Consider the following 27348-nt stretch of genomic DNA (forward strand, 5'->3'; position numbering starts at 1 on the left):
GGTTGACAGCATCATCTTCAGAAAGAATGTTTATCTTCTATTCTGTCAGGCTGTGAAAAGCTGTTACTAAATGGGCCAAGGATAGAGTTAAAATTGCAGTAAGTTGTAGTGCCTTTCAGTGCTGTGTCTCAGATCTCTGTGATCTCCAGGGTTAGTGGCACTACTCCTTCCTCTGAACAAAAGAGCTGAGAGGGACAGAGAAGGTTCTTACATTATTATGGCTGATTATTATGCCCTCTGTAAGGAGGATCCTTCTGGTCTGGCGTGACTGAGAGCGTAGAGGGGCGGGTGTCAGGCTCTTCTCCCAAGTTGTGGGTGATAGAAGAAGCGGAAACGGCCTCAAGTTGTGCCAGGGGAGGTTCAGATTGGACGTTAGAAAAAATTTTTACACTGAAAGGGCTGCCCAGGGAAGTGGTTGAGGCACCATCCCTGGAGGTATTTAAAAGACAGGTTGACATAGTGCTTAGTGACATGGTTTAGTGATGGTTTTTTATCAGAGTTAGGTTGATGGTTGGACTAGATGATCTTAAAGGTCCCTTCCAACCCAGACAATTCTATGATTCTATGATTTGCCTGCTGCCTTCCAGCTATAACACAGGGAGCATTAGCGCAATTGAAAGAGGGTTACCGACAACATATTCACTGCTGGCTGCCCTGCTCAAGGCAGCCAGAAGCAATAGTTTTAAAGAAAGGAGTACTTAACCACACTGACATGCTGTGAGAGGAAAACAGACTGGATGCAGACAGTAGTTTTCTGTTTTATTCAGACAGTGAAGCCGCATCAGTGCCCACACGGATATGCAATAGTGACATGTTGGAGGCTTACTAAAAATAAACAGAATCACTGGGACCTGTAATACAGCTGAGGGGTATTACTGGGCTACCTCACTCCTGTGGTGAGGTATTTAGATCCTAGTATGGTGCCTGTTACTGATTTCACACACAGAAGATTCTATATGTCACCGTAGTTGTATCTGGTTCCAATTAAAATGGAAATGAACAGATCACTGTGATGAACTCTGCAAGAAGCAGAGTAAGTCTCCTTTAAAAAAACCTAAGTGATAAGGGCTTAGTAAATAAACTCACCATAAATTCACTCTAGGCAAGTCAGATCACTTGCGACTAAGCAACAAGCCTCTTTTCTTTGCAACGTGCCTCAGTAACTCTACAAACACAAGACAAAAAGAAAAACCTTTAATTCATAGACCATGTGATCTAAACCAACATCCTTAGGTTAGGTTGTGGCTGGGTTCTCTTGTTCCACTGTCATCTATCTAAAACTCAAACCCTGCCATTCTTGCTCAAAGGTGTGGGGGAGAAGAAAAACACTACACACACTCTCCCATCCCTAAAACCTGAATAATTTATTCAGATAGACATTAAGAATGCTCTCAAACATCATAGTATATTAGTGTACAATCAATGACAGTCTCAGAAACCACATTTTTGGTGCAAAGCATAAATTCAATGCTAAGTGCCACAAGACAGTTTTTCATTACTTCAAAGCAGCATATGATTCACAATAAACTTATAAATATTACCAGGATTAAGATCTGCATTTATTTTGTATTTAGTTTTGAAAAACTCTAGGAAACAATCTCTGTCTTACAACTGTCATAATTAAAACATTCCTGTCTGAAGTAACAGCGGTGTATTTTTAAGAGAACTGTGTCTTATGTTTCCATGGAAGTATTGGTATCTTCCACAAAGGAAGTGCATGATGGTATCTCAGCACACAATAAAATCGGTGACTTGGTTTCAGTCTCTGTTTTCCTGGTAAGAATATTTAACTGTTTTTAAAATTTAACTTTAAGATAGGTATCCACTATCGGTTTTCAGAAATATCATGACAGGATATTAACCTTCTGGGGAGAGGGGCATATTTTCCTCAGGATTCATGCTTTTTTGTTGGTTTATCGAAGTAAGGAGTGTTGTCTTGTAGCAGATCTTTCCTGGGTACGAGCACTGTAATAGAAAAAAAAACCCTATAAGGATATAATTTTATCGAAAATACTATTTAAAATTCTAAAATTGTTTTTAAATTTACAACCAAAAAAATCAGGTTACTACAAAAATAATCAGGTTACTAAAATGAGAATTTGTATAAGCAGAATCATGGTATATACCCAAGACAAAATTATATTAAGATTTTTACTGTTTGATGGTCAAAATATTGGCTTCTCCTTTTTCCTTTCAAAAGCACTGAAAATATTTTAACAGCTTTAAGAATCCATAAAAAAATGGTAAAGTGTTGCAGTAACTTTTCGCAAGCGAGAGAATGGCAATTTTATCATGCCTGAGTCAGATTACACTTACTTCAACGGTTCCAAAAATTAATACTAAATTTGACTTAGCCCTCTCCCCCAGCATCCTGTAATCTGATCTGTAATATTCATCTTGTCCCACTTGTTTTAAAGGCCAGCAGGAGAAGAAAGCATCAAATGAAAATTATGGTCACTATTTCGTCACAGAAGTGCAGTGCGTTTCTCTAATTATATATAATTTTAACCTCTTCCTGACTGAGTTCTTGCCATCTAGTCCTTTAGAAATCAGCTTGTCCTTTCTTTATGAAGGGAAGGAGCTGTGTCATGTCGGATTTGCTCCAGTAGCAAACACCTGCAATCATAATGCTGTACTTTGACTAGGTCGGACAGCTGCAAAACAGTAAACCTGTTAAACCATGTGTGCATGTGTGTGTAATGAGTAACATTCTGTCCAAAGTGCACTGATATCGCTTATAAGAAAGAAAACTGATTGCCTTGAAGGTATGTTCCTTTTGCAACTGTATACGAATACTGATGCATTTAATAAGTTTCTAAGAGCTTTAAGTAAAATTTCCATTGCATTTCTCTTGGATAAAATACTTGTGAGTAAATTTATGACAAAACATGTTGATCTACACACTTGGAATAGATAGCTGAAACAGAAACACCAAAGAAAAACAGAATTGGACATAAAGTATCGAAAAGCAAAAGTCCAAACAAATAAAGATTGAAAGAAGAATTTTTTAACCTTCCTTTTCAAAGCTAAGTTTTAGACACACACTGCCAACACACCAAATCAAAATCATCAGAACATACTGCATGTGTGGCATATTAATAAAATGTAAGCTCTACTTGTATCAACTTAATCTGAAGTTAAGGTGAAATTAATAGAACTGAGACACTTGCATACTACTAACGTAACTCAGACTGAAACATTCCAAAAAAACCCAGAAAAATTGTCTAATATGACTTACAAGCTTCTAATTGAAATTGTCATCTGTTTAGTAAGAAAACCTCTGCCTAGTTTCTTTATTTACAGATTTACCAGTGAGCCCCAACATGACTATAAGCCACTGCTTCTCAAATTCTTTCTTAAGAAATTCTTTAAATAACACTGTGCTGTGCACTGCTTTTATGACAGCACAGAATAATTTCATTTGATTAGGGAAAATTTTCCCCTCACAATATTTGTTCTCACTGTCTAAGACAAGTCTTTGGTTTTTCCTTTCAGTTATTAAATAGTTATTTTAGAGACACAGGATTGCAAAAATACCCCAAACACCAGGTGTAGCTAAATTGTATATTGTCAGCTATAATTCAAAGAGAGTCAAAAGATTCTGATGGTAACTCACATAAGGAAACCAGCTGCAGCAGTAGGTTTCTGAAAAGAACTTTACCTAGCTTTTCTTCCTGTTCTTCTTGCATACAACATAGTAATTGATCACTTCAGTCTTCTTTTTTTAATTGGGGGCAGAGGGGCGGCGCCATGGTTTGGGATGAAGCAAGGACACTGTACTAATTAAAAATGTAAGTATTTAAAATGTAAGCCCAAATGTAAGTATTTTACAACACTTGCCTTTTTTTTTTTTTTCCCAAATAAGCCAATATACTTTATATTACAGCAAAGTAAACCTTCACCTACGAAGTTTCTAAAAAAACCATGTAGCACTAGAAGAAGCACTATGTAACGTAAACTTTTCAACTGGGGTCACTTGGTATTTGCCAACAAATAGCAACTCAAGCAGTGGCCTTAGGACTGCACTTCCCCTGTTGTTTGTGTGTGTGTTAATGAATCTGTCCCAAGCCTCTCATTTAATACAAGATACCATAAAAGCAAGGAGGGAGCTAACTGCAATTCTATTGGCACTAAAAAAGTTATAATAGAGCATAAAGTTTAAGGATCAAACAGGTTGATTTTATTCTGCTAACACTTCCTTCAGCAAAGCTGTACTGGAATTGAATACCTGTTCAATATGCTACCTAAGCAGACTTGTATACCTACGCAGGCCGTTCCTACAACCAACCTCCTGCCAGAAACTGGTTCCCAGGTGCCAGAAAGCATAGGAAAGTGAGAAGATGCACTTGATATTTTCATCATACATGCACAAGACATTTGGAGGGACAGAGCTGGGACAGCTGACCCCAACTGACCAAAGAACTATTTCATGCCATGGTCAGTAATAAAAGCTGGGATAAGAAGGAGGAAGGGGGACGTTTACACTGATGGTGGTTTGTCTTCCCAAGTAACTGTTAGGCATGATGGAGCCCTACCTTCCTGGAGATGGCTCTAAACACCTGCCTACCAATGGGAAGTAGCAAATAAATTCCTTGTTTTGCTCTGCTTGAATGCATGGCTTTTTCTTTACCTATTAAACTGCTTTAACTCAACCCATGAGTTTTCTCACTTTTACCCTTCCAATTCTCTCCCTGACCCTGCTGGGTGGGGAGTGAGCAAGCTGCTGTGTGAGGCTCAGTTGCTGTCTGGGGTTACACCACATCACCATTTAGGAATAGATTCAACTGGAAGCTGAAGTCCCACTTCTGACGTTTTTGCTCTTTTTAATCTCAGACAACTTTTCTTTACAAACAAGAAAGGATGGAAATAGTAGAGTGAGATAGGTAACAGAGTGGAGCAGCGGTGGAAACACCACCCCTTCATAGGTACAGTTTCACACAGTGCACTGATCATGCTATTCAGCATGAACTACTATCAAAATATGGTGAAAATTACCTCAACTCCCTAAAATTTCCAAGTTTCTGGTTTCAGAAATTTTCTAGTCGCATACTCTGTGCTACCAATGGCATTAACAATATAATAAGAATTATATCAAAATTGCCCCGTTCAGAGTGCTGACTAATCAAAGCTGGATTCTTAGGAAGGATGCAAACACACTAGAAACCTGCTCAAAGAGCAGCACTTAGGAATAAAGCTCTGTTACATGGCAATGTACTGTATACATTGCCATGGTATAAAGGTATATATTCCTTTTGTAAGGAGATTTGCTTTTACTCCTTCACTATAGTATCAAGCTAAGTATCAAGTTTGATCTTCTGCTTTTTTGTATTTTTAGTAATAAATTCCAACTTCACTGAATGCTCTTTATATTTTAATTATACTAGGACAAGTAAAAACATCTATCCATTCTATGCATGTTTTTATACTGTCCATTCTTATTCTGTGAACTTCTATTATGATGCTCTAGGTTTCTTTTCTAAAAATTTCTGATCTTTTAATTGATGATTCACTACATTACCAAGACTAAATATTTCTCACTTCAATATATATTCCAAACACATAAAACAGAGAGCTCAGACCAAAGCAGATACAGGGGAAGGAAGGAAAAAAAAAAAAAAAAAAAAAAGAACGGCCAAGAGACTGCACAATCACATCCTGTTTTTATAAGCAGGTCAAATGCAACCTGTGGACAGACGCACTCCAGATTTTTTTGCCGTGGGACAAAGTCTTTCTGGCCTGTACTAGACTTGGGAAGACCTCCCTCTTTCACAAAACTCATCGCCACCATTTCTCTAAGAAGTCTGTAGAATTAGGTGGGGACAATTCTATCAATTTTTGTTTACAGAGATTTTAAAGGAGATGGCATTAAAGCTCTGATACAGTCAAAGTAGACTATCACCACTACTCTCCCCATGTCTGCTGGGTCAAGTCATTTCACTGTCAAAGAGTATCAGACTGGTCAGAGAAGATCTCCCCTTCATAAATCCTTGGTGATTACTCCCAGTACCCATTCTGTTCTTAGAACATTTAGAAACAGCTTCCAGGATTGGTTCAACCACCTTCCCAGGGATCAAGGCGAGGCTGACCAGTTTCCCAGATCCTCCCTCTTGCCCTTCTTGACAAAAGGAATGACATTTGCTGTCTTCCAGTCCTCAGGCAACTCCCCTATCACCATGACTTTTCAAAGATAAGATGGAGAGTGGCTTCACAATGGTATCAGCCAGCTCCCTCACCACCTATGGGTGCATCACATCAGATCCCATGGATTTGTGTATGTCCCATCTGTTTAAATGTTCTCTAGCTTTTTCTTCCTCTACCAAAAGTTATTCATCCCTGCTTCAGACATTCCCAACGGTCTGAGGCCTACAATTCCTGAAGGCAAACCTTAGCAGTAAAGACAGTGGTGAAGAAGGTACCAAACACCTCAATCTCTTCTGTGTCCTTTGTTACCAGGTTTCCTGCCCTCTTCAGCTGTGGGCCCACATTTTCCTCCTCTTCCTTCTGCTGCTGATATACCTGTAGAAGCTTGCCATCCTTCACGTTACTTGCCAAGATCAACTCCAGGTGGGCTCTGGCTGTCCTAACCTCATCCCTACACACTCAACACAGCACTAGAATATAAATTAGTATTTGAACACAAATTCATGTGGCTTTTGCAAGGGAAGTTCTGCCTTGCAGTCCCTGCTGGAGTTCTCTGAACAGCTCTTGTGATGCTGCCACAACATGCTTGGATTCCCAAAAGTCCCTCAACTAGCGCTTTTAAGAAAACAACAGCCTTATTCTGACTGAAGATCTTGCATGGATAAGTCACTGGTTAAACTGTAGAAGTGAACAATAAATGAACAGGTATCCTAATGTTCAAACTGGAGTTCTACAGGCATTTTCGTGCGCACGTGTCCTGTTCAGCATATTTGTAAGTAACTGGAAAAGAATGGGTTTTAACACCACCATCCTGAATAAGTTAAAAAAACGGCTTACTGTGAAGAATTGCAGGACAAGCTTAAGACAGTAAAATAACACACAAAATTACATGTAGAGACATATAATGCACACAGGTCAAAAAAATACTAACTTCACAAAAAGAAAGTGATAGGTTCAAAGCTGACTAAGAGCATTCATATGAGTTTAATGAATACAAGATAATTTTGTAAAAATAAATAAATATATGTACACACAGGAGCCAAAAATAAAATTCAGAATTAGGGATGACTAGGAAACTGATTGAGAATAAAAGAGAACACACTGTGCCATCACTGTGTTTATAAATGCCTGGTTTGCCCATAGCTTGATGACTGTGCTCAGCTCTGATAGAGAGCTGTTAATCATCTTAGCAGCCCAGGCGGCCAACCATATCCTGAGCTGTGTCGAAAGAAGTGTGGCCAGCAGGTCAAGGGAGGTGATTCTCCCTTCTCTTCTGCTGTCATGATACCCCACTTGGGGTACTGCATCCAGCTCTGAGCCTAACATAAGGAGGACGTGGACCTGTTGGAGCAAGTCCAGAGGAGGACTACAAAGATGATCAGAGGGCTAGAGCACCTCTCCTGTGAAGGCAGGCTGAGAGAGTTGGGACTGTTCAGCATGGAGAAGTGAAGACTCTGTGGAGACCTTCTAGCAGCCTTCCAGTATCTAAAGGGGTCACATAGGAGAGATGGGGAGGGACTCTTTATGAGGGAATGTAGTGATAGAATGAGGGGCAATCGCTTCAGACTGGAAGAGGATAGATTTAGATTAGATATTAGGAAGAAATTCTTTACTGTAAGCCTGGTGAGACCCTGAACAGGTTGCCCAGAAAAGTTGTGGATGTCCCATCCCTGGAAGCGTTCAAGGCCAGGCTGGATGGGTCTTTGAGCAACCTGGTCTACTGGATGGTGTGCCCATGGCAGTGGGGTTGGGATTAGATGATCTTTAAGGTCCCTTCCAACCCAAACCATTCTGATTCTTTTACCTTAAGAGAGATATAACAGTATTGAAAAGGGTGCAATGAATAGCAACAGAATGATCACAGAATGACACGCCTTGACGCAGTCCCATGTAATGTGCTCTAGGAAATCCTGCTTTAGCAGGGGAGTTCGACTAGATGATCTCTAGAGGTCCCTTCCAACTCTGACAATTCCATGATTCTGTGATCACAGGCATTCATCTGTTGTTTCACAGAGAGGCTGTTCCATAGGGATAAAAAAAACAAAACAAAACAGAACAGAAAGGGGGTAATACAGGGCTTAAACACTTATGATTTTGAAGAACAGGACCAGATTCAAAATTACAGCAAGTGTTTCTTCATAAAAACCAGAGTAAATTCTTCATCAAAGGTTCTTTGATGGAATAAATTTGCATAGATTAACAGGAACAAATTAATGAGACAGAAACCCACTGAGGTTAACTAAAACAGAAACCATCCCTGGCTCAGTAAGTGCTGCCAGGAGTAAGCAGCTGAAGATGTGAAAGTTCACTTGCTCTATTCCTACTCTTCTACTGTCATCCGCCTAGGATCACTGTGAAAGACTCAACAATGGCGTAGACCTAACTCTGGCCTTGATCATAATGACCATTCTAAAGTTAAATGCTTTAGCAAGTCTAACACTGAAAAACAGCTACACAGCTTCACAGACACCACCAAGCAAAAGTGAAAGGAAACAATGTACACAGCTGAAGATTTCTCCTATTCTCTAGGACGCAGTTGTATGCTGAATCTACTACTTCTAGTGTTTGACTGCAAGATAAAAGAACTTCTATACTAGGAACCAAAATTTCAAAATTTGATAGGCTTTGCATCAAGGCTATTATTGTGTCACAAATCTTCCAAGGCATAACCTGAAACATAAATTGTCAGAATGAGGTTTTAGAAAAGAACCTTAATCCTCAAAGAAAAACCTGTTCTATGGACAGCATAATACTGCACCTGCTAACTCCCCTCAGGCAGCTTCTACCTATTTGGTAGTGCGAGCACCTACAGATACCATAGCTACTACCTTTAGACATATGCTGACTGACTACCCAGTACATGTATGCTGACTTGCTAACTAATTGTTGTCACTCTTAATACTTAAGGTAGCAAGTTATAACATCTTTCTCTCAGTAAGGACATTAAATGAAGTTACTGTCTCTTTTCTATCAGCCTCCATATTCCACAATATTTGTGTAGAAACACTGTACCTCCGAAATTTCCACCTGCCTAGGTAGTGACAATGAGCATAAATTAAGAGCTTAGGCTGAGAAATGACAGATAAACAGACTTCTGCCCTCCCTATCCCCTTACTTAGTTTTCAAGTTTTATATTTAGTGAACTACAACATTTTTAAACATCTTTTTAGCATGCAGTTTTACTCACATATTTTGTCGGAATCAGTGTGAACTGCCTGAATAACAGAAGTTCTGAGAATCACTTCAACATCTGAAGCCATTTTTAGAAGCTAGTAAAATGAAAAAAACCCAAACAACACCAGAGGGTAAGTTAAATTATATATAGTTATTCCTGAAGTATTTTCCATACTAGACAGCTATTCAAATAATAAAGCCAGTCAGTTCTATTATTCAATTAGTTATGCACTATCCGTACATCTCTTTTCCTTTGGGGATCCTGTAGTAACTTACAGGATGATATATAATCTACCTTAACATACAGCACGAGAGGAAGGAAACTCTTGCTCAGCTATAAAATCTGTATACCCAATTAAAACTGCAATTGAATAAGGTAGAATGCAACTGTGAAAACAAGTAACTAGTTCAAATGATCAAAGTCATTGGTGAATGCCTCAATAACATTTGACTATTCCTAGTGAAAGGGCAATCTGGTTCTTTAACACTTCTGCTCTTGAAATAAGGATCAAAAATACGGGCAAAACATGACAAAAATTAAGAATACTGAGGTTTCACAGAAAAGCAGTACAGGAACAAGGCACTACCTAAAGATTAGCAGAGGCATTAATATTTGACAAAAGGCCTACAATTCCTTCCCTCATTAAAAGGAAAAGTAGAAGCATCTTAGCTAGTTTTGCTGAGCAATTAAGAGAAGCTTCATACTTGTTTACATGACACCTGTGTCAGAAATAAATGAAATTGCACAAGTGAGACGCTTCAGGAGACATGTTTACTCTAGGAAGTAGCACGTACCAACAGAAGGGGATTTTTGTTAAGAGTTCAAGACTTGACATTCCACTGAATTTCTCTGTCCCCCTTTCCCTTTTAAGGGTTTGGACTGGGTATCCTCCAGTTCTCCCGAATGAATGCCTATTAGCAGCTAGGCTGCATGCTCCTGAAGCACACCTTCCACTTCAGATTCATGTTAATGGAATTCTACCATTTGCTCTGAGACTCCTTCACAAAACAAGCCAAATCACAGCAAGTGGAGACAACCAAGGTAACTTCAGAAGTGTACTTCTGGTCTGAGCTAAAATGCTGCAGTAGATTCAGCTGCCACATCTCACATTCTAATGCTGCAGATGGTTACTCCGACCTCCTTAGGTCACTCCATAACTATTTGGTGTCTTATTAGAAGACATGCAGTTTTCTATTCTGGCAAAGTAATACACATTTGGTTGGTTAATATTAATTTTTTAGCTGCTGTCCAAAGCACAACACTAGCATCCCTACATCTACACAAGCAAGTGCCCAAATTCTCACAAGTCCTTTGAGAATGGGAGTCCTGAACAAGTAATTTGATTTAGTTTCTCTATATCCGAGTCTACTCATTATGCATATATTTCTTCCAACTAGTGCCCAATGACAATGTAAATACACTCTGTTAAAAGGCTGAAAGACAAGGACTAAATTATTCATTCTGTATGGAAGTTAAGAACTAAAAATATCTAAAAGTTTCATTTCAGTAAGTTTTATAAAAATGACTCAGTATAAAGCATTAAGGTAACAACTGAGGAAACGTTACTTGTAAAGTGAAGAATATTCTAGTCCTTTAACTGCCACTAACTAAGCAGATGATCTAGATTGTCTGCATCTTTCTGTGCTTGTCTATACAAGAAAGACCAGGTAAACTTAAGTGACCACAGCTTAGATAGATATTACGAGGAAAGTATATAAAATATGTACAGGAAAACAGCAACATAGAATATATTTTTTTTTCCATAATTTTATTATAAGCTCAAAATAAGCATATTGAACTACCAGGAGATACAAAAATACATAAGGAGAAAATATGTGCAAAATTCTTTAATATACTATTAATACCAATGGAAGTAGCAATATATTTATAAACAAAGATCCATGTAAAAGCCTTTCCAATTCACCTGGCTCCCACAATGTCCCAATAAGTACTGACGTTGGTTTAGAGATCGTTTAAGTAAAAAGCTCCTTTTTAACTATTCTTATGCAAAGTGGAAAAAACCAATGAACACAGGAAGTACCTCATTTATCTTCTCTTCAGATGTCTCATCTTGGTTATTTTTGAATTCTTCATTTATCTTTTGTCTTGCAGCTAAAATAAGTACACAACAAAAGTAAAGTGTGAATAAAAAAACTGATCTTGTCTGTGTCATTGCCTCAAAGCTCAAAGTCCTAAGTCCTTTATAGCACATTCCTGGTGTGCTCTACCTGAAGCATTTTAACATACGATTTCCATGGAATTCAGATGAAGTCATAGTTTAAGTTGACTGGTATAGGAATAAAATATGACTGCCTATCTAGCATTCTGAGCTTTAAAAATAACTAACATACAGGCATCACTACTAAAAGTTGTTTTACTAAAAAAAGCAGCATTTATCTTCTGAGCAGCAACCATACTTACAAGAGAATCAACTCAAACGCTTTGCACAGTTTAACATGCTTTGGCTGGACTGAACAGGGGAAGATTAAAAAAAAAAAAAAAGCAGCAAGGAAGATCACCAAGGTTCTAAAAGAGATGTTTTCCTTATGAAATATGGCTTCAATGCTTGAGTCTAACAACCAGGTTTTTGTTTCACATTAAAGAATGTCTGGTTATAGACACACAGGTTTCCCCAATGATTGCTTATAAAATGTGAAGGGAATAATTTAAAAGAACATTATGTTAAAAATTCTCTTTCTGTGTATTCAGAGAATAAAGTTTCACAGAGAGACTGGTAAGCATCCACCACACAAAAAAAGCATCTCACCTTCAAGGGCTCTGGCATCATTTTTAAAAACTTCTTGCCGGGTTCTGTGTAATAATTTAAAAAGCTTCAAAACCTGTCAATACAACATTGAAAGAATTAGCTTGTTTGCTAGCAGGATTCTTAGTTAAAATGAACATGTTGCAACTAAGACTGTTCTGGTTGATCTTTCATGTTCTTTCCATTAGTACAGATTTTGGTATGGAATCAGTATCTAAGATGCTTTACCGCTTCCTGATCAAGTAACTTGCACCCAAAGCAAATGCGAGGAAATCCAAAACCTAGACAGTTCTAGATGCTTCAAACTAACCTAAGATGCTACAGGGTACTAGCAATAGACTCCAGAATAATCATTTAGCATGATGGGAGCATAATCCTGAAAATACATTGACACAAACATATTTGTGACAATATCAAATAAACCCAATAAAATCAGAATAACTCAAGTCACTTGAATGGCTATAAAGGGTACATCACTGGATATTCTCCGATTACAAAAAAAAGACAGAAATATATACGGCTAAAGTATTCTTATGCTTACAAGCCAATCGGAGAAAAGTGAATTTTGTAAGTATCTCAAACTGCTTATTAACTAGTTCAACAATTATTTTTCATGTCTCTGTATAATACCTGGGCATAATCTTCTACAGTTGATGTGGCAAAACAAACACATTGCAAAGTCCTTTCCTAAGTATAACTGCCAGATCGGCAAATAAAAATTTCAGTAAAAGCAAATACTCAAAAAAATTAGGATTTACAATGTAGAGATCACACCTCTCAGCATGTACGTAAAGCAAAACCCCTAAGAATAACAGTTGAGTCATGTGGTTTGGGCTGTTTATTCATACAGACTGAAACAAATTACAGAAATCCTGAAGTCCTTATCAGACTTTTCTAGTGTTTGTCGGAGATTAACCAGAACCTTCTACAAGCACAAAAAAAAAAAGTATCTTGATAACGACATACCTTTTGAAGTTATTTCTAGTACTTCCTACTGTGTTTTGGCATGCCTAGAAGGCACAATTCCACAATTATGATAAAGTACCCTTCATCATAACCTTAAATTGTTTTCTTCACAATTTATATTCCAGTTTTGTTTTGTTTTTTTTTTTTTTTTTTTTTAGAATGTAGAGGAAACACAGGGGTGTAACTGGCTGTATTCTTTATCAGAATGCTCTGTATCTGTCAGCTGGAGATGCAAACAAGACTGTCCCCTAAAAGGCCAATAAAAACATCCTGGCAGGCCCTGGAAAGAGTGTGCCTCTGATTCAAGTATGACAAACACAGAGAAAGAGAAGGCGAGCATCTCTGAAAGCTATTACTTCCAACAGATGTGAACACATTTTTAGATTTTCAAGCTAAGTTCTCACCCTCTGCTCAGCTAGCTACACCTTGAGATAATTCATCCAGAAGTGTATGCACACAAAAAGACAGGTTTTAGGAAGAAGACATAAAACAGTAAGCAGAGACAACTTTCCAGTTCAGTTCATAAATATAGTACTACCACAGCTTTAGTGCTATTAAGGGAGAACTTACAAATATGAACAAATTAAAATCTTGCTTCACCATGCAGATAAGGCCGTGTCATAATTTCTACTGTAATTTATGATTCAGCATCCTGTTGATTATATGCTACTGCATAACAGATCTTTCTGGAAAGAGGACAATCTAGTGCATTCTGAATTGCGTAACGGTCTCATGAATGTTAAAGTAAAAAATTTGTCACTTTTACAAGAGTTAGTATATGACTTGACAATCAGTTAAATCAATCTCAGCAGAGACATATAAAAGAGAACATGGACTCTGCTCTTTCAGCTTCTGTATCCTTAATAATTAGAAACTGAACACAACCATGTTGCCTTTAATTGCAGCATTCTCTAGATGGCTGAATCTGTGGAAAGTGAACTGACAGAATTAAAAGCCAGCAAATAAACTTCTTGTTCTTTTCAGAGATTTGACTAAATTATTTGGACAGAACATCCTGAAATACTTCTACCCTATATTTTCAACATCACTGCAAATAGTAAAGTTAATATTATAAATGGTTTTGAGTCAAAGACATCTATGGTGAAACCTGAAGAAGTGTTTTATGGTTATTCTGAAACTCTTTGATCAACAATTTTCATGCATCCTCCTCTGTTATTAGCCTATTTATGCAAACCTATCCTGGAAAGTTCTTCACCACACCAACCACAGAGTAGTTATATTAGATGACTTTGAAGCAAAATACATTAATGCACTGACTCCTTTGAGCTCTAAGTCACCTAATGAAACACAGAACTCCCCTAATACCTCAGTATATTAGTACCCCTGATACTAGGCTTTAGAACACTTCTGGAACAGGGGCTTAACCTCCAGAAAAGTACTCTATACTGGAAAGATTAAAAGTTTAAATAGTTTTTGTCTTCTCATTGCAATTCATTCTCTTGTTGTCATCTCGTTTCCTTTTTCTGCGACAGCATTTGCACGCAAAACCCTACTTTCTGTTACCTAGTTTTGTGTCCTTCTTGCCCTGAAAGCCTCTGCCTGTTGATGCTATAAATGCCAGTAACTGTTAGGATAAAAGTTCCTATTGTCCAATGAGATACAAGGCAAAACTCCCCTAAACATATGATGTGTGTCTAGTTAAAACCTAAAGTCGCAAATTTGAGAGGCAGCGCAGTGCACGAAGGACGGAAGCCCTACATGCGGCATGGCCGCAACGGCCCACTGGCGGCAGCCTGCTCCCTCGACCACTGGGCCACCCTGTAGACCACGCAGGCCAGCAGGCCGTCTGCGTGCAGGGCGCGGGCCAAACGGGGAAGGACAGGATCAGCTCCGCAGCCGCTATAAGGCTGCGACGGAGGTACGGGGTGCACCGGCAACCTCCCCTGCCGACGCCTCAAAGGGGCAAGGGCGGGCCCTCCCCGTCCCTTCCCCACCGGCCCCGTCTGCAGGCGAACCCCGATTCCCCTAACCCCGCCGCCAGCCTCAGGAAACGCGGCCAGGCTGGTGTCTCGCCGAGAGAGGCCGAGAAGCCTCCTCGGGTGCGGGCGGCGGCCGCTGGCACCCTCTCCCCGCCGCTTCCCAGTCGCGCATGCGCTGCACCCTTACCTGCCCGCGGCTCGCCATAGCGACCACCTTCCTTTTCCGGTCGGGGGGACCGGGGAAGTTGCGGAAGCGGAAGTGACGTTTAGACGTTTTGCGCCTTCCCCGGCTCCGCTGTTCCGGGCGTCCTTTGCTCCTCCGCCAGACCGGGGTCGCTCGCCGCCGCCCGCCGGGCCCTTCCCGCCTGCTTCCAGTTTCCAGCCCCGCCATGGCCGAAAGGGCGACCCGGCCGGCGGTTGTACGGGTAACGCGACCGTGGGTCCGCGGGGTTCTGTAATACACGTGGACGTGGAGGCTTCGTCCTCGAAATTGCTCTACCTTGTTGCAGTTTGCCACAAAATAATCACCACTAGCAAGCGTACTACCACAAAAATCACCACTAGCAAGTGTACCTGTGATTAATAAAGCAAATATTTAACTATCCCAAGCTATTATAAATTACTAGCAGCAATCAATAACAGCAGCAATCAGTTGTATAACAACAATCAGTGCTATAGCAACAGCCCGTAACAGCAACAAGTTGGGATTTATTACTGCAGGCTACTGCAAGCTTACCGTTAGTGAAGCAACTTACCAACAATGAGACAGCAGATATATTATGACAGATAACTTATATGGATATATAACACCAGTATCAAGTGAGTTAGATTGCAGAAGGGGCCAAACCATCCAAGAGCGGAGGACACTTCACCAAAAGGGTTGTCAAGCACGGGAACAGGCTGCTCACAGAAGTGGTGGAATTGCCACCCCTAGAGGTATTTAAAAGATGGGTAGACATGGTGCTTAGGGACAAGCTAACCAAGTGGTGGTTTTGGCAGTGTTAGGTTGATTTTTGGACTCGATGCTCTTAAAGCTCCTTTCCAACCTAGACAATTCTATGACACATCAATCCCAGAGAGGGACACGGCCATCTCAGAGACGGGAGGACAGACCAAGCCAACCCCAATGGTGGTCCTGGGGGTAGACCATGAAATAACACAGTCTCACTTCAAAGATGATCTGCTTCACAGAGTCTGAAGCCAGCTGTGTATCCCCAGTGCGAGTCCAAGGTCTCAGAAAAATTCTGCAGAGAATTGAGCCTATTTAGGAAGGGAGGATTCCGTGCAGCATGGCATGCTTTCAGAGAGAGAGGCTCCATTTTGGGAAAAAATGCAGTAATTTTTATATCGTAGAGACATAAGAAGGCATAGGACACCACCACTGTCAGCAGCTAACGGGTGCTGTTAATTTCTGTCTTCTACCTGGGACAGCCAATAGATTATGTTGTTACCAAAGAGGCCTCTGCTTTGTTTATCACCATATGCTAACTAAAATGTTGTTTACTTCCTATTAACCTTCTTACTGTGTGAGAAAATGGTTAGTCACCCAGCTGATAGTGATAAGGATGGGATAAGAAGTAGTTAATCACTTCAAGGTTCTCTCATATGTCAAAACATGTACTCCTATAGCAATTAGGACAGAGCTGTGGTACTTCAAGGAACATCCTTATCATCCTTAAGAAGCTGGCAAACTTACAGTAAACTTTTACTGTCCTGAGCTGACTCAAAACCTTAAAAGGATAATGAGGAAGGGTATCCCTACCCAAACAACCACTGAAGAACTCATGCCTGCACAGAGGTGTTTTGCCAGTGCTGCAAAATTTAATACGCATGTGCAAAAAGGCTATTCGATCATCCTAATGCATATGTAAGCCTAGGTAGAATTATGTATTAGATAGGCAGAGTTATGAGAAATTTTTTGTATAAATAATGGATGAATGTTGCTGGTAAGGTATGCTAGATTTGTGGATTCCCATCAAGCATCTGACGTCAAATAAAGCAGTATCTCCTCTCTAAACTGCTTCTGTTTTTGAGAGTTTTTGTTTCAGGTAACAATGATGATGCTTGCTCTTCTTACGATCTATTTTTATTCTGCCAAGCTGTTTTGCCAACTGTTCTTGCAGTTAGAACACGCAACAGCAGTTACAAATTCTTACTTTTTCAGGGTGTTTTCTTCTTTCCCAGACTATTTTTCACCTTTTCAGACAAAAAGTTGCTGTTAGATTTCCTTGTTTCTGTGCTTATTGATGGTATGTCAGGTACTGTTTTTAGGTACCCAGCTGTACTTAAAAAAGGCCAGCTGCACTTTTCAAGGATGCTTCTGGTTCCCAAGCCCACAGCTCCTATGCTGACAAGCATTTTCTCTGCTGGTGTTTTTCAAAAGACATTTTCTTCTGATTCATCATTTTCCCTTTACTAGCCAGGTCACCTTTTTGGCTGCTTGCATCAAGCTCCCCACAGCCCTACTTTCCCTGGCCCACAGCCTGATTGACCAGCCCAGCCTCAGTCCGGCCACCCCAGGGCTGTGCCTGGTACTTTAAAAGTAAATTGCCATTCTCTAGAAAACATAAAAACCGCAAACTTATACTTCAATAACACATCATCCAGCATTAGCTACAGGTAGCATATGGATTTTAATTGTAATCAGCTTTACTGCTTCACTAGACCTCTAGCTTCAATATATAGTCTATTTCATTGTTTAATTGCAATCATATTCAAAACTAATCGAAGGGTAGGCATACTAAACTACTACTAAATATTTTTAATATTTCAAATTTCCTAAATGCATTTATTTTGCACTATGTACTTCATAAAGAAGCTTCATCTGTTAAGCTGGAGAAATAGTCTATGTTCATAGATCTATTTGCAGGAATAATTATTGCAGCTGTGAATGAATGCCTTAAATACTTTGAAAAGGCCTTGTTATATTCAAAATAATATAAAATATGCCATTAACAAGGTGAGACAAAAATATATGTTGAAACCAATTATATGAAAAAAACGCTTTTGCATTTTCAGAGAAACATCTTAAATTGTCTCTTTATATTTTCTCTTAAAATAGAAATATGCTTTCTAGACTGACTCCACAGCGGCCCATGGAACTACTTAAATACACTACGTACAAATGGATCCTGAATAAGTATATGTATATTAAACTCTTCTTTAGTCTGTTTAGCTAGTAATATTAACTCTTCTTTCACAAAATATGTTTAATTCCTAAGAAAATGGGGGAATAAAATTATTCATATTTTTGGTTAATAACCGTGGTTAGACAACAATAGAAAGCAAATAAATTTGCTCCTGAAGCGCCAATTCCATCCTTGTTTTAGCCGTCATATTTTAATACTACTCGTAGGACATATACATGTCAAAATATCATAATACAGCATCATCAAGTGAGACACAGAATATCATCCCAGTGTTTAATGTGCTTTGTCAGAGCTTTGTTTAGACTGTCTCAAGATACATAATTTCAGAGTTGCTACCAGATATGTATGACAAATTCTGCTCCTTTTATAACAAGTTTGGGTAATCGCATGTGGAACCATTTTAGATTTAAACCACTTAACGGTTTTTAGTCCCTCCCTCCGTCCCTCCCTCCAGAATTACCTTCCCTGCGAGACTTTTGTCATGAGGCAAACATATAAGTCTGTATTAAAATCTTTCTAGGCAAAGCTTGAGGGAAATCAGATCCAATCTATTTTAACCATGAAGTTTAGAAAATAAAGCTTTGTTGTCACACTTTTAGGGTTTTTTTGTTTGGTTGGTTTGGTTTTCCTGCTTTTTCATTTCTCATCATATATATGAAAACAAAAAAGCATTTATGACTAGATATGGAGCTGTGTAATATTGTGTTGCCCTCAGTGAATTATTGATATATTGGTCATATTGATTGGTCCATTCTAAGGTTAGGAAATGGCTTGTTGTTGCCTGTTGCAGGCGTGGCGACCTGGTTCAGGAACGGCACGGCGACCAACCCCAGGCCGCTCGGTCCATCAGCACGCTGACACCAATATGGTGGACGGCAAATGGCGTTTATTGGTAGGAGGCATGGCATTATATAGCCTGGGTCTGCGACGTCACTTCCGTCCGCTTACGGAGGAGGGGCCCTCTCTTTCCGTACAACGCGATATCTTCCGGTCGCCAGACCCTAACCACCTACATTTCCCCCCTCCCTATGCACGCCAAAGTACAGTATTCCCAAAAACTTTTATTGTTTTAACTCCATATAACAATCTTAGAAAACATACATCGTAAACTTAAATAAAACATGAGGTATCATAAACAAGTAGAAACTTGGGGGTAACTGGTAATAATGGGGTGTAACCTGAGGTAACTAGGGATAACTGGGAGTAAACAGAGTAAACACATTCTCAAAGCAGCTGTTGGTGTTCTACCAACGTAACGTTAACCTTTTCTAGCCGGCTTGTGACAAACGACACGAGCCTGTTTAGTGTGCAGGGACTCCCAGGCTTAGACTGGACGCTTGCTGGTTTGTCGACTTCTCTCGCCACTGGGGTATACGGGTTACAGGGGTGTCCGATGATTCGGTCCTGTGAACAGAAACTCACAGTTTTCGTTAGTTTTATTCTGAAGGTCCGGTTTAATAGACTTAAGTGGACACCATTTGATTCTGCCGTCTTTTCTGACCGCGGCGTACCCTCGCCCTGTCAGAACTAATTTCCACCCTTGTTCCCAGTCTCCCAGCTCATTTCTAACTATGACCGACGGGCCTTCTTCTAGCACTCGAGTGGCCCAGTGTTTTTGGGCTGGGCTATTCCTCTCCTCTCCCCTGGGGAACTGGTTTAATGCTAATAAGGCAGTCGCTAGCAAGCGCGCCTGGTCTCCTGAGGGAACAGTGTTGGTAAAGCCTTCTGTTTTTGCTAACACCTCAGAGTTTGGTTTGCTCGTTCGACTATGGTCTGTCCCGTGCTATTATACGGGATGCCGTGTATTAGAGTAATACCCCATTTCAGAGCAAATGCTTGGACTGATTTAGATACAAATTTCGGACCGTTGTCCGTTTTGATCTGATTAGGGACACCGAGCCACGCCATGGCTGTCAGCCAATGTTGGATGGTTGCTTTGGAGTCGGTTTTAAGGTGTTGTGTAGCTACGATCATCCCGCTGTATGTGTCTACGGTTACTGCTAGCCATGCTCGAGGTTTCAGTAGCTGACAGAGTGTAAAATCTGTCTGCCACACCTCGGAGGCTTTGAGACCTCTGGGGTTGACTCCACTAGACCACAGTGGTGCTTTTCTGCATCCCTTAACGAAACGTCCTTTCTTTCCACAAGCCCAACACGGTCCTCTAGATCGATTCTGGCATGGGGGGAACGCTGTTGACGGGTCCCCCAACCGAGGGCAGTTTGCCGCCATGTGGCCTGCCTGGCCATATTGAAAACATGCCATCACATTGGCTATTGCAGTGCTAACAGCCACTTGAATCGGGGCTAGATGCTCTTCATTCGTGACATGCTTAATCATGTCCGCGATGCTTGACCCTGCTGGCAGAGATCGTAAGATTTCTTTGGTTTTCGAATTGCACTGCTGACGTAGGCAGTCTGCGACAACCGGGCCTTTTGCTTCCACGGGCAGGGTCGAGGAATCGACCGCTGCCTGGAGGCGATCTACAAATTGTGTAAAGCTCTCACTTTCATTTTGCTTTATTGTGGACCATGGTGATGGCTTGGCAACAACTCTAAAGGCTACACGAATAGCTTCTCTGGCCGCACGAGTAGTTGTCATAACTTCATGGGCCCGCAAGCCCTGAGCTTGGGCGTGGGGGGTAATCATTGTTGGGTCTGTACCCATTAGCCTCTGTAGGCTGGAGCCGTGTAGTGGATGGTCTGCCCTGGTTACTCGGGCTAGTTGTTTCGTGCAGTTGTCCTCCCATTCTTGTTTAAAAACAATCATCCCTGCCCCGTCAAAGATCAGTCTGCAAGTTTGTTTTATGTCAAACGGGAGCATATCGTCCCCCCCGAAAACCCCATCTATGAGGGTGGAAACCATGGCAGAATTACGCCCTTTGTCTGCGATTGCTTTAACAATTGCTTGTATATCTTTAGGATTTATAGGGGAGTGGACTCTTTGTCCCCCATCCGTCACTCGGACCGGGAATGCTAGTGCAGCCGATGGGGCCCAATCAGCACATGCGATCTTTATTTTTCTCCAATCCGTGAGGGGAGTTTTTCCCCTTCGCGGTTCCTCTTCATTGGGAATGGGGATATTTCGGCTTTCGTGTCTGTTCGCCCTTATGTCCTCCTCCTCTGAGCTTGAATCGATTGCGAGCCACTCGTCCCAGGAAGTGCCTGACTCGGAGTCGGAACTCGACTGACCGATCACTTCCGACTTCCAGTGCCTTTTTGTTGGGCTCTGGCCCCGCCCACTTCCCTTGCGGGCGGGCCGTTCCGTCCCTCTCAGCTCGCCCCGCCCTCCACTCGGCAGGGTGTTCGCCCTATAAGGGCGTTGTTTTAGACGGTCGCTCTGATTGGCTCTCCGCCCCTCGTTCACGCCCCCCTCTTCTCCGCGGCCGCCCTCGCCGCTCTTCTTCTCGTTCTCCTCCCCCTCCTGTTTGCGCGCGCTTATTGAATTTGGCGCTTCCCGCCTGTTCCCGCCGGGGGCATCCTCACCCCGCCCCCAGCTTTGTTGTTCGGCGCCGTGCTGGGGCGCGTAGGGCGGTTGTCTCGCCCACACGTCCTCAGACTCTGATTTCACCGCGGCACCCCTGGCTTCCTCGGCTAATTTGCCCCAGAAGGATTTTGTTTGATTTTGTCCCTCCGTGAGCGGGACGGGACTCGGGGACTGTGGGGGCGCATCGCCTTCCCACAAGTTTGCAGGTTCAGCGGGATCGCCGTCCTCTGGGGGGTGCAGAGTCCGCGCGGCTGCCCCGGCTCCCGACCTCGGGGTGACCGACAAACAGTCCCTTGCCGCCCTCCAGGTCCCCTGCTCTTGCGTGGCTTTCTGCAGAGCTTGCACGACTCTCCCCCATGATTTAAGATATTTCCCACTACCCGAAGACATCGTCTCCTCAGCTAGTGCTTTAGTGCCTTCATCCCACACTTCTGGGTGGAATATATCCACCGGCTCATTAATGACCCCAAGATATAAAAGCCTCGCAACGGCGAGAGTAAAATCCTTGGGCTTACAATCAATTCCCCACTGCTTATGTAATTGGGATACGACCTTCACAAGGGTTTCCATCCTCCTTGTTGGTCCTGGTCCGGGAGCGTCCCCCCGCGACCTTCCCCGCCGGGCTGGTCCAGCCGCTCCGGCCGCCGTTCACCCGAATCCAGGCGACGATTCCCGGGTTTCGGCACCACTTGTTGCCTGTTGCAGGCGTGGCGACCTGGTTCAGGAACGGCACGGCGACCAACCCCAGGCCGCTCGGTCCATCAGCACGCTGACACCAATATGGTGGACGGCAAATGGCGTTTATTGATAGGAGGCGTGGCATTATATAGCCTGGGTCTGCGACGTCACTTCCGTCCGCTTACGGAGGAGGGGCCCTCTCTTTCCGTACAACGCGATATCTTCCGGTCGCCAGACCCTAACCACCTACACTTGTGTGTAGAAGGACTACCACATTAAGCTTCCTGTGATTTCCCCTCTGCCATCCCGATGCTAGCAAGGCCCAACACGTCAAACTAAACCCTGTGTATTTTATGGCTTCACCCTCCAAGCTTTGGGAGGAGTGCTGATGTCCGTAAAAGGCGCCTACCCACCTCAGCCCAGGCCTATCTTGATGGGACCCTGTGGGCCCAAAAGGCCTTCAAATGCTGGTGTGGTCCATTCGCCTTGTGGTCGGTGCCAGGGGCCATGCAGCTTTCATCTTGGCAACTTGCGCCAAGACCGCAGGGCCTCCAGGTGAAGATTCACAGCAGGTTGTGCTTCTCCTGCAAACTTGTATGCTAAAACCCCAAGAGCAGCCTTGCCAGAAGCTGTCTTTTGGCTGCAGGACACAGTCCCAAGAAGTCACACAGATATTTGCGCTGGATGTGATGGGGAAATAAAGAATATTTCTGGGTGCAACAACCTCTCCATAGTCATAACAGCATCGATTCCTCCGCGGCGCCCCCGCACCGGAGGCCCCATCACCACATTCCTCCCCTCCCCAACTGGGATCCCTCCGCGCCCGCCTGAGGCCCATCACTCCGGCTCAGCGAGGGCGGGACAGCAGAGTGGGCGGGTACTAGCGAAAAAGACAGGCGAAACTACCAATCGCGAGATGCACACTGTGGGCCGTGATCCGTCGACCCAATGAGCGCCGCGGGAGGCGTGGCCTCCGGAGCGGCGACGGGGCGGCGGGCGCCGAGCGGGAGCGGCTGCCATGGCTGACGAGATCAGCAAGGCGCAGGCCGCCCGTCCCGGAGGCGACACCATCTTCGGGAAGATCATCCGCAAGGAGATCCCCGCCAATATCATTTATGAGGATGATCAGGTGCGGGCGGTGCGCGGCCGCCCCCCTCTCGCAGCCGTCTGGGTCGGGGGGTGCCGCTGAGGTGCTTGGGAGCGCGGCAAAGAGGGCGGTCCGGACGGGGGCTCCTGGCGCCCTCGTGCAACGTCCCGAAAGCATCGGGCTCCCTCGGTGCGCGGCCGGCTCGGCCTGGCGGGTGCAGGGCTGTAGGCGCTGCTCGGCCGCAGCTTCCTGTGTCACCGGTCTGTGTGTGTCGGTAGGCCTCTGGCCCCAACGCAGCCGGTGGCGGCCGCTGGCATTCGGCGTGTCGCAGGCTTACAGCATTACAGGCCGTGCAGGCTTTACGGCCATGGGACGGGGTTCTCACAGCTGGTGTAGGAGGGTAGTCGTGAAACCTTAGATCGACCACCCTTGCGGATTCCGGACGTATGTGTCTAAACAGTGCACTGAAACTAGCTGCTTTTTGCGTGTCAGAAGTGCAGGGCTTGATGTGCCTTTCAGTAGCATTATGGAGATTATGCGGCTGTGCCTGCCAGGCTTTGGTTACGAACCTCTGAGAGGGATTAAAGTAGAGAATTATAGAGAACTACAGCTTTTTCTGCTCTTCACGAAAATCGGGAACGGGTTATCTTGTAGGCTGCAAAAGTCCATTTCAGGGGTGAGTAGGGACTGGTAGCATTCAGTGGTGCTGGTGCACTACGGTGTGCTGGGAGCTAAGTGAAATAGCTTATGAAAAAATGCAGACTAGTATGCAGTAAAGTCCCCTTTTTTTTCCTTTTAAATTTAAATACTGAACATTAACAAAGGTTTTGCCTTTGAAATAAGGGGTTATCAGCAGTGTAGAATACAGGCTCACTAAAGATGCTTTTTGCGTGATTTGTGTGCTTAAACATTATGCATAGTATGGAACAATGTTTGATAGATACGGAAATGTTGCAGCTGCCATGTACTCAAGAATGGAAAATGGAAATTTTCACTACTTTCTGAAAATCATGCTTATGTTAGTGTTCTGTGTTCATGTGAGGGTGTGCATCCTTTCCCTGGGTCAAAGCTGCATGAGGTTTTTGCTCAGCTGTAATGGCTGCATCAGTGTAAATTGAGCACTATGCTTGATTGAGAACCAGGCCATTGACTTTGATGAGGACTTGAGAATATATCCTCTCTGATTGCCATTAGTGCAAAATATTTTTTGGAAGGGCAATTATCTGCAGTGTTTTAGTTGGTTTTTAACCTTAAAGTACGCAGAAATGTAGAACTGCTTTTAGAGTTTAGTTCACTGTAAGGGATGATGTTTAATGCGTTTCATTGACTCTATGAAGGTCTTTTTAGAGGTGCCTGGAAATGTTACAAGGATAAATGTAAGGAAAGCTTTTAATATTAATTAACATGCAGAGAAGAGGAGATACTAAAAATTACAAAGTCTCTGTGGAATTAAGCATTATCACTGTTGTTTTAGTTGAATCTAAACTTGCTGAAATGAAGGTTTGTTTACCATGCACTCACGGACTTATGATTGTGCTTTTGTTTGATACTATTTCTGCTCTCTGTACCTTGAAAAATTATTTGCTATTGGTCTTCTGTTCATTAAATTCTTTGGCTTAGTTTGGTCATTTGCATTCTGCCGCTGTGTGGACCACATAGAATAGAAAAACTGCTTCCAAAATTATCAACTCAAGATCTATTTAATTAAGATGCAAATTAGTTTTATTCATCCATTTTTTGCTTACCACCCTTCTCTGTTTGGGAGAAACAAGCAGTTCATCAGAGGTTTAAAACTGGACATTATCTTCTTAAAGGTAGTTTAAAATAGGTCAGATTGGAGGTATACAAGTTAAAGCATTGTTAATGTAAGTAAAGGTTGAACTTTTCACCACCTTTACTTGGCAAAGGCCACAGTTCCTCTTGGTATTATAAGGTATTTATTTATAGGTATGGACTCTGTGGCGTTATTGAGAACAGAAATGTAATACGACCTCAATCACATAATTTCAGGTTCTTTGAAATTGCCTAATTATCTTTGATGAAGGCAATATTCAGACATAACTGGAAGATGATTAGCAACTATTTGACATTTGTTTTATTAAAAAGGGTGTTAAAAAGCATAATAAACATAAGCGTACTTTTTATAGGTATGCATGCCATCAGCTCTGTTAGTTGTTAGGCATATGCTGAAATAATAAAACATGAACCTAATTGCATATTAACTTGCAGAAAAGACTATAGCTTTCAAATAGTGCTTAACACGGAATAATGATTTTTTTTATATACCAGCAGATCTTGGTAAGTAAGTGTTTTGTGCATAGAAATTAGAGGACTTTGAATAATGTATCACTTAAGAAAAATCAACACCTCTGCTTATGTTTGCGGTATCTGATAATCTGCTCAAATAGATGGGGCATATTGATTTACTTAAACAATTGCCTTTCTCTAAAGCAAATTATATTTTAACTGTTTGCTCTTCCTCCAGTGCCTTGCGTTCCACGATATTTCACCCCAAGCTCCAACACATTTCCTAGTGATTCCTAAGAAGCCAATTGTCAGGTTGTCTGAAGCAGAAGATTCTGATGAATCTGTAAGTACTCTAGAAGCTTTCTGTATGCCAAACTGTACCTCTAATTACTTCATGATTTACTCAACTCTCCTTCTTTTCCTCTTGACATTTCAAAGTGGCAGAGTAGTTTTCCGATACTATAATCCTTTTCCTCTAGCTTAGAATTGGAATGGAGTTGGGATTTTCCAGTAAAAGTAGTGATATAAAGGAAAATGTATCTCTGGGTATGTTTTTGCAATGCAAAATGCGTTGTTATTTCGGAGTACAGTCTTAATGTCTGTTTTCATGGTTTACAGGCAGTAGTACTTATTCTAATATGGGCTTGAGGTTTTTCGCAGGTCAAAGTTAACTAAAAAGTGCTGAATATTTCATTTGTAACTATAAAGATAAGTTCAAAGATTTTTTTAAACCTTTACATGATAAAAGAAAGTTTCTTTTCCACCAGAATATTGTCTGATGAAGTAACAGGGTCTTTAACCATGAGATAAATTTAGCTTCTATGACACTTGCATATTCTGTTATTGTCTAACTTGAAAAAAATCTTTAGCTCCTTTTTTCCCCCCATATTATGCATAGTCAGTCTTTATAGCTTTTATTGGAAAGTGTCAATTGCAAGCAGACAACAATTTGAAGAGCAGTGGCTGAATTTCCAAGAATTAGCTGACTAGCTTATCTGAATGGTTCTCTGCTCTCATTCCTTCCCTTCCTGCCCTCTCCCCTTTTTGTGTGTTTTCCGTTTGTTTGTTTTTGGTTTTGTTTTTCTTTTTTTCTCCTCCAGCTTCTTGGACATTTAATGATTGTTGGCAAGAAGTGCGCTGCTAACCTGGGCCTGACCAATGGATACCGGATGGTTGTGAATGAAGGGCCTGAGGGTGGGCAGTCTGTGTATCATGTACATCTCCATGTTCTGGGCGGTCGTCAGTTGGGCTGGCCTCCTGGCTAAGATTTTTCCACCACAAGAGTTAACTGCATGCATACAGATTACCGTCAAATAGATTTAATATGCTCCTCATCAATGTAGCCACTGTTAATGTTGGGGTTATTTCTGAATGTGTCTCTATAAAGGGTAATAAATGCTCTGAATAACGTACACACAATAAAGATTTAGCATGTGGGAATGAATTGTCTCTGTCTGGCGTGCCTTACTGATGGATACAATTCTGCGAGTTAAAATGGTGTTCTCCAGAGTGTTAAGTATGGAGCATGTTTCAGTCTGCTGTTAACAACCTTCTGTAGATAGTGATTTGCTGAGACATTTGAAACCTGAAGGTGCAACTGCTTATCAATCTTTCATGTCTTTTGGGCTCAAAACTTCTAAGCTTTCTGAATGTGGTATGCAAGTATTCATAAAGCCAGTGTAGGCAGCTGCTAAAACTTTTTTAAAAGGCGTTGTATG

At 41.9% G+C, this 27348-nt stretch overlaps 2 protein-coding genes across 5 annotated transcripts in view; one reads left to right on the forward strand and one right to left on the reverse strand.

Moving 5' to 3' along the window:
• LYRM7 (LYR motif containing 7) overlaps positions 1–15218 on the reverse strand; it is a 34516-nt gene extending 19298 nt beyond the window's left edge. For 2 of the 4 annotated variants that reach the window (XR_012463700.1, XR_012463701.1), the window contains exons 1-6: positions 15174–15205; positions 12084–12156; positions 11358–11428; positions 9329–9410; positions 1863–1965; positions 1087–1165 (exon numbers count right to left, since the gene is read on the reverse strand). Coding sequence is in view for 2 of the 4 variants with exons in the window: in XM_074165878.1 (XP_074021979.1) it covers positions 1889–1965; positions 9329–9410; positions 11358–11428; positions 12084–12156; positions 15174–15191 (321 nt within the window). In the remaining 2 variants the exon portion in view is untranslated. Of the gene's footprint in view, positions 1–1086; positions 1166–1342; positions 1966–9328; positions 9411–11357; positions 11429–12083; positions 12157–15173 lie in introns of those variants that run through there. The other 2 variants (XM_074165878.1, XM_074165880.1) reach the window with 2 other exon arrangements.
• An 8059-nt stretch (positions 15219–23277) lies between these two features.
• HINT1 (histidine triad nucleotide binding protein 1) lies at positions 23278–27072 on the forward strand. Its single transcript, XM_074166051.1, has 3 exons — positions 23278–23425; positions 25869–25973; positions 26731–27072. Exons 1-3 carry the CDS (start codon positions 23315–23317, stop codon positions 26893–26895), a joined length of 381 nt encoding a protein of 126 aa, XP_074022152.1. The 5' UTR covers positions 23278–23314; the 3' UTR covers positions 26896–27072.
• Positions 27073–27348: the final 276 nt, after the last annotated feature.

The sequence above is a fragment of the Numenius arquata genome, chromosome Z (assembly GCF_964106895.1).
Source record: "Numenius arquata chromosome Z, bNumArq3.hap1.1, whole genome shotgun sequence".
NCBI lineage: Eukaryota > Metazoa > Chordata > Aves > Charadriiformes > Scolopacidae > Numenius > Numenius arquata.

Coding starts and splice junctions, on each gene's coding strand:
- HINT1 (XM_074166051.1), top strand. CDS start 23,315: ATGGCTGACGAGATCAGCAAGGCGCAGGCCGCCCGTCCCGGAGGCGAC. Junction 23,426..25,868: donor TCATTTATGAGGATGATCAG/GTGCGGGCGGTG, acceptor CTCTTCCTCCAG/TGCCTTGCGTTCCACGATAT. Junction 25,974..26,730: donor CAGAAGATTCTGATGAATCT/GTAAGTACTCTA, acceptor TTTCTCCTCCAG/CTTCTTGGACATTTAATGAT.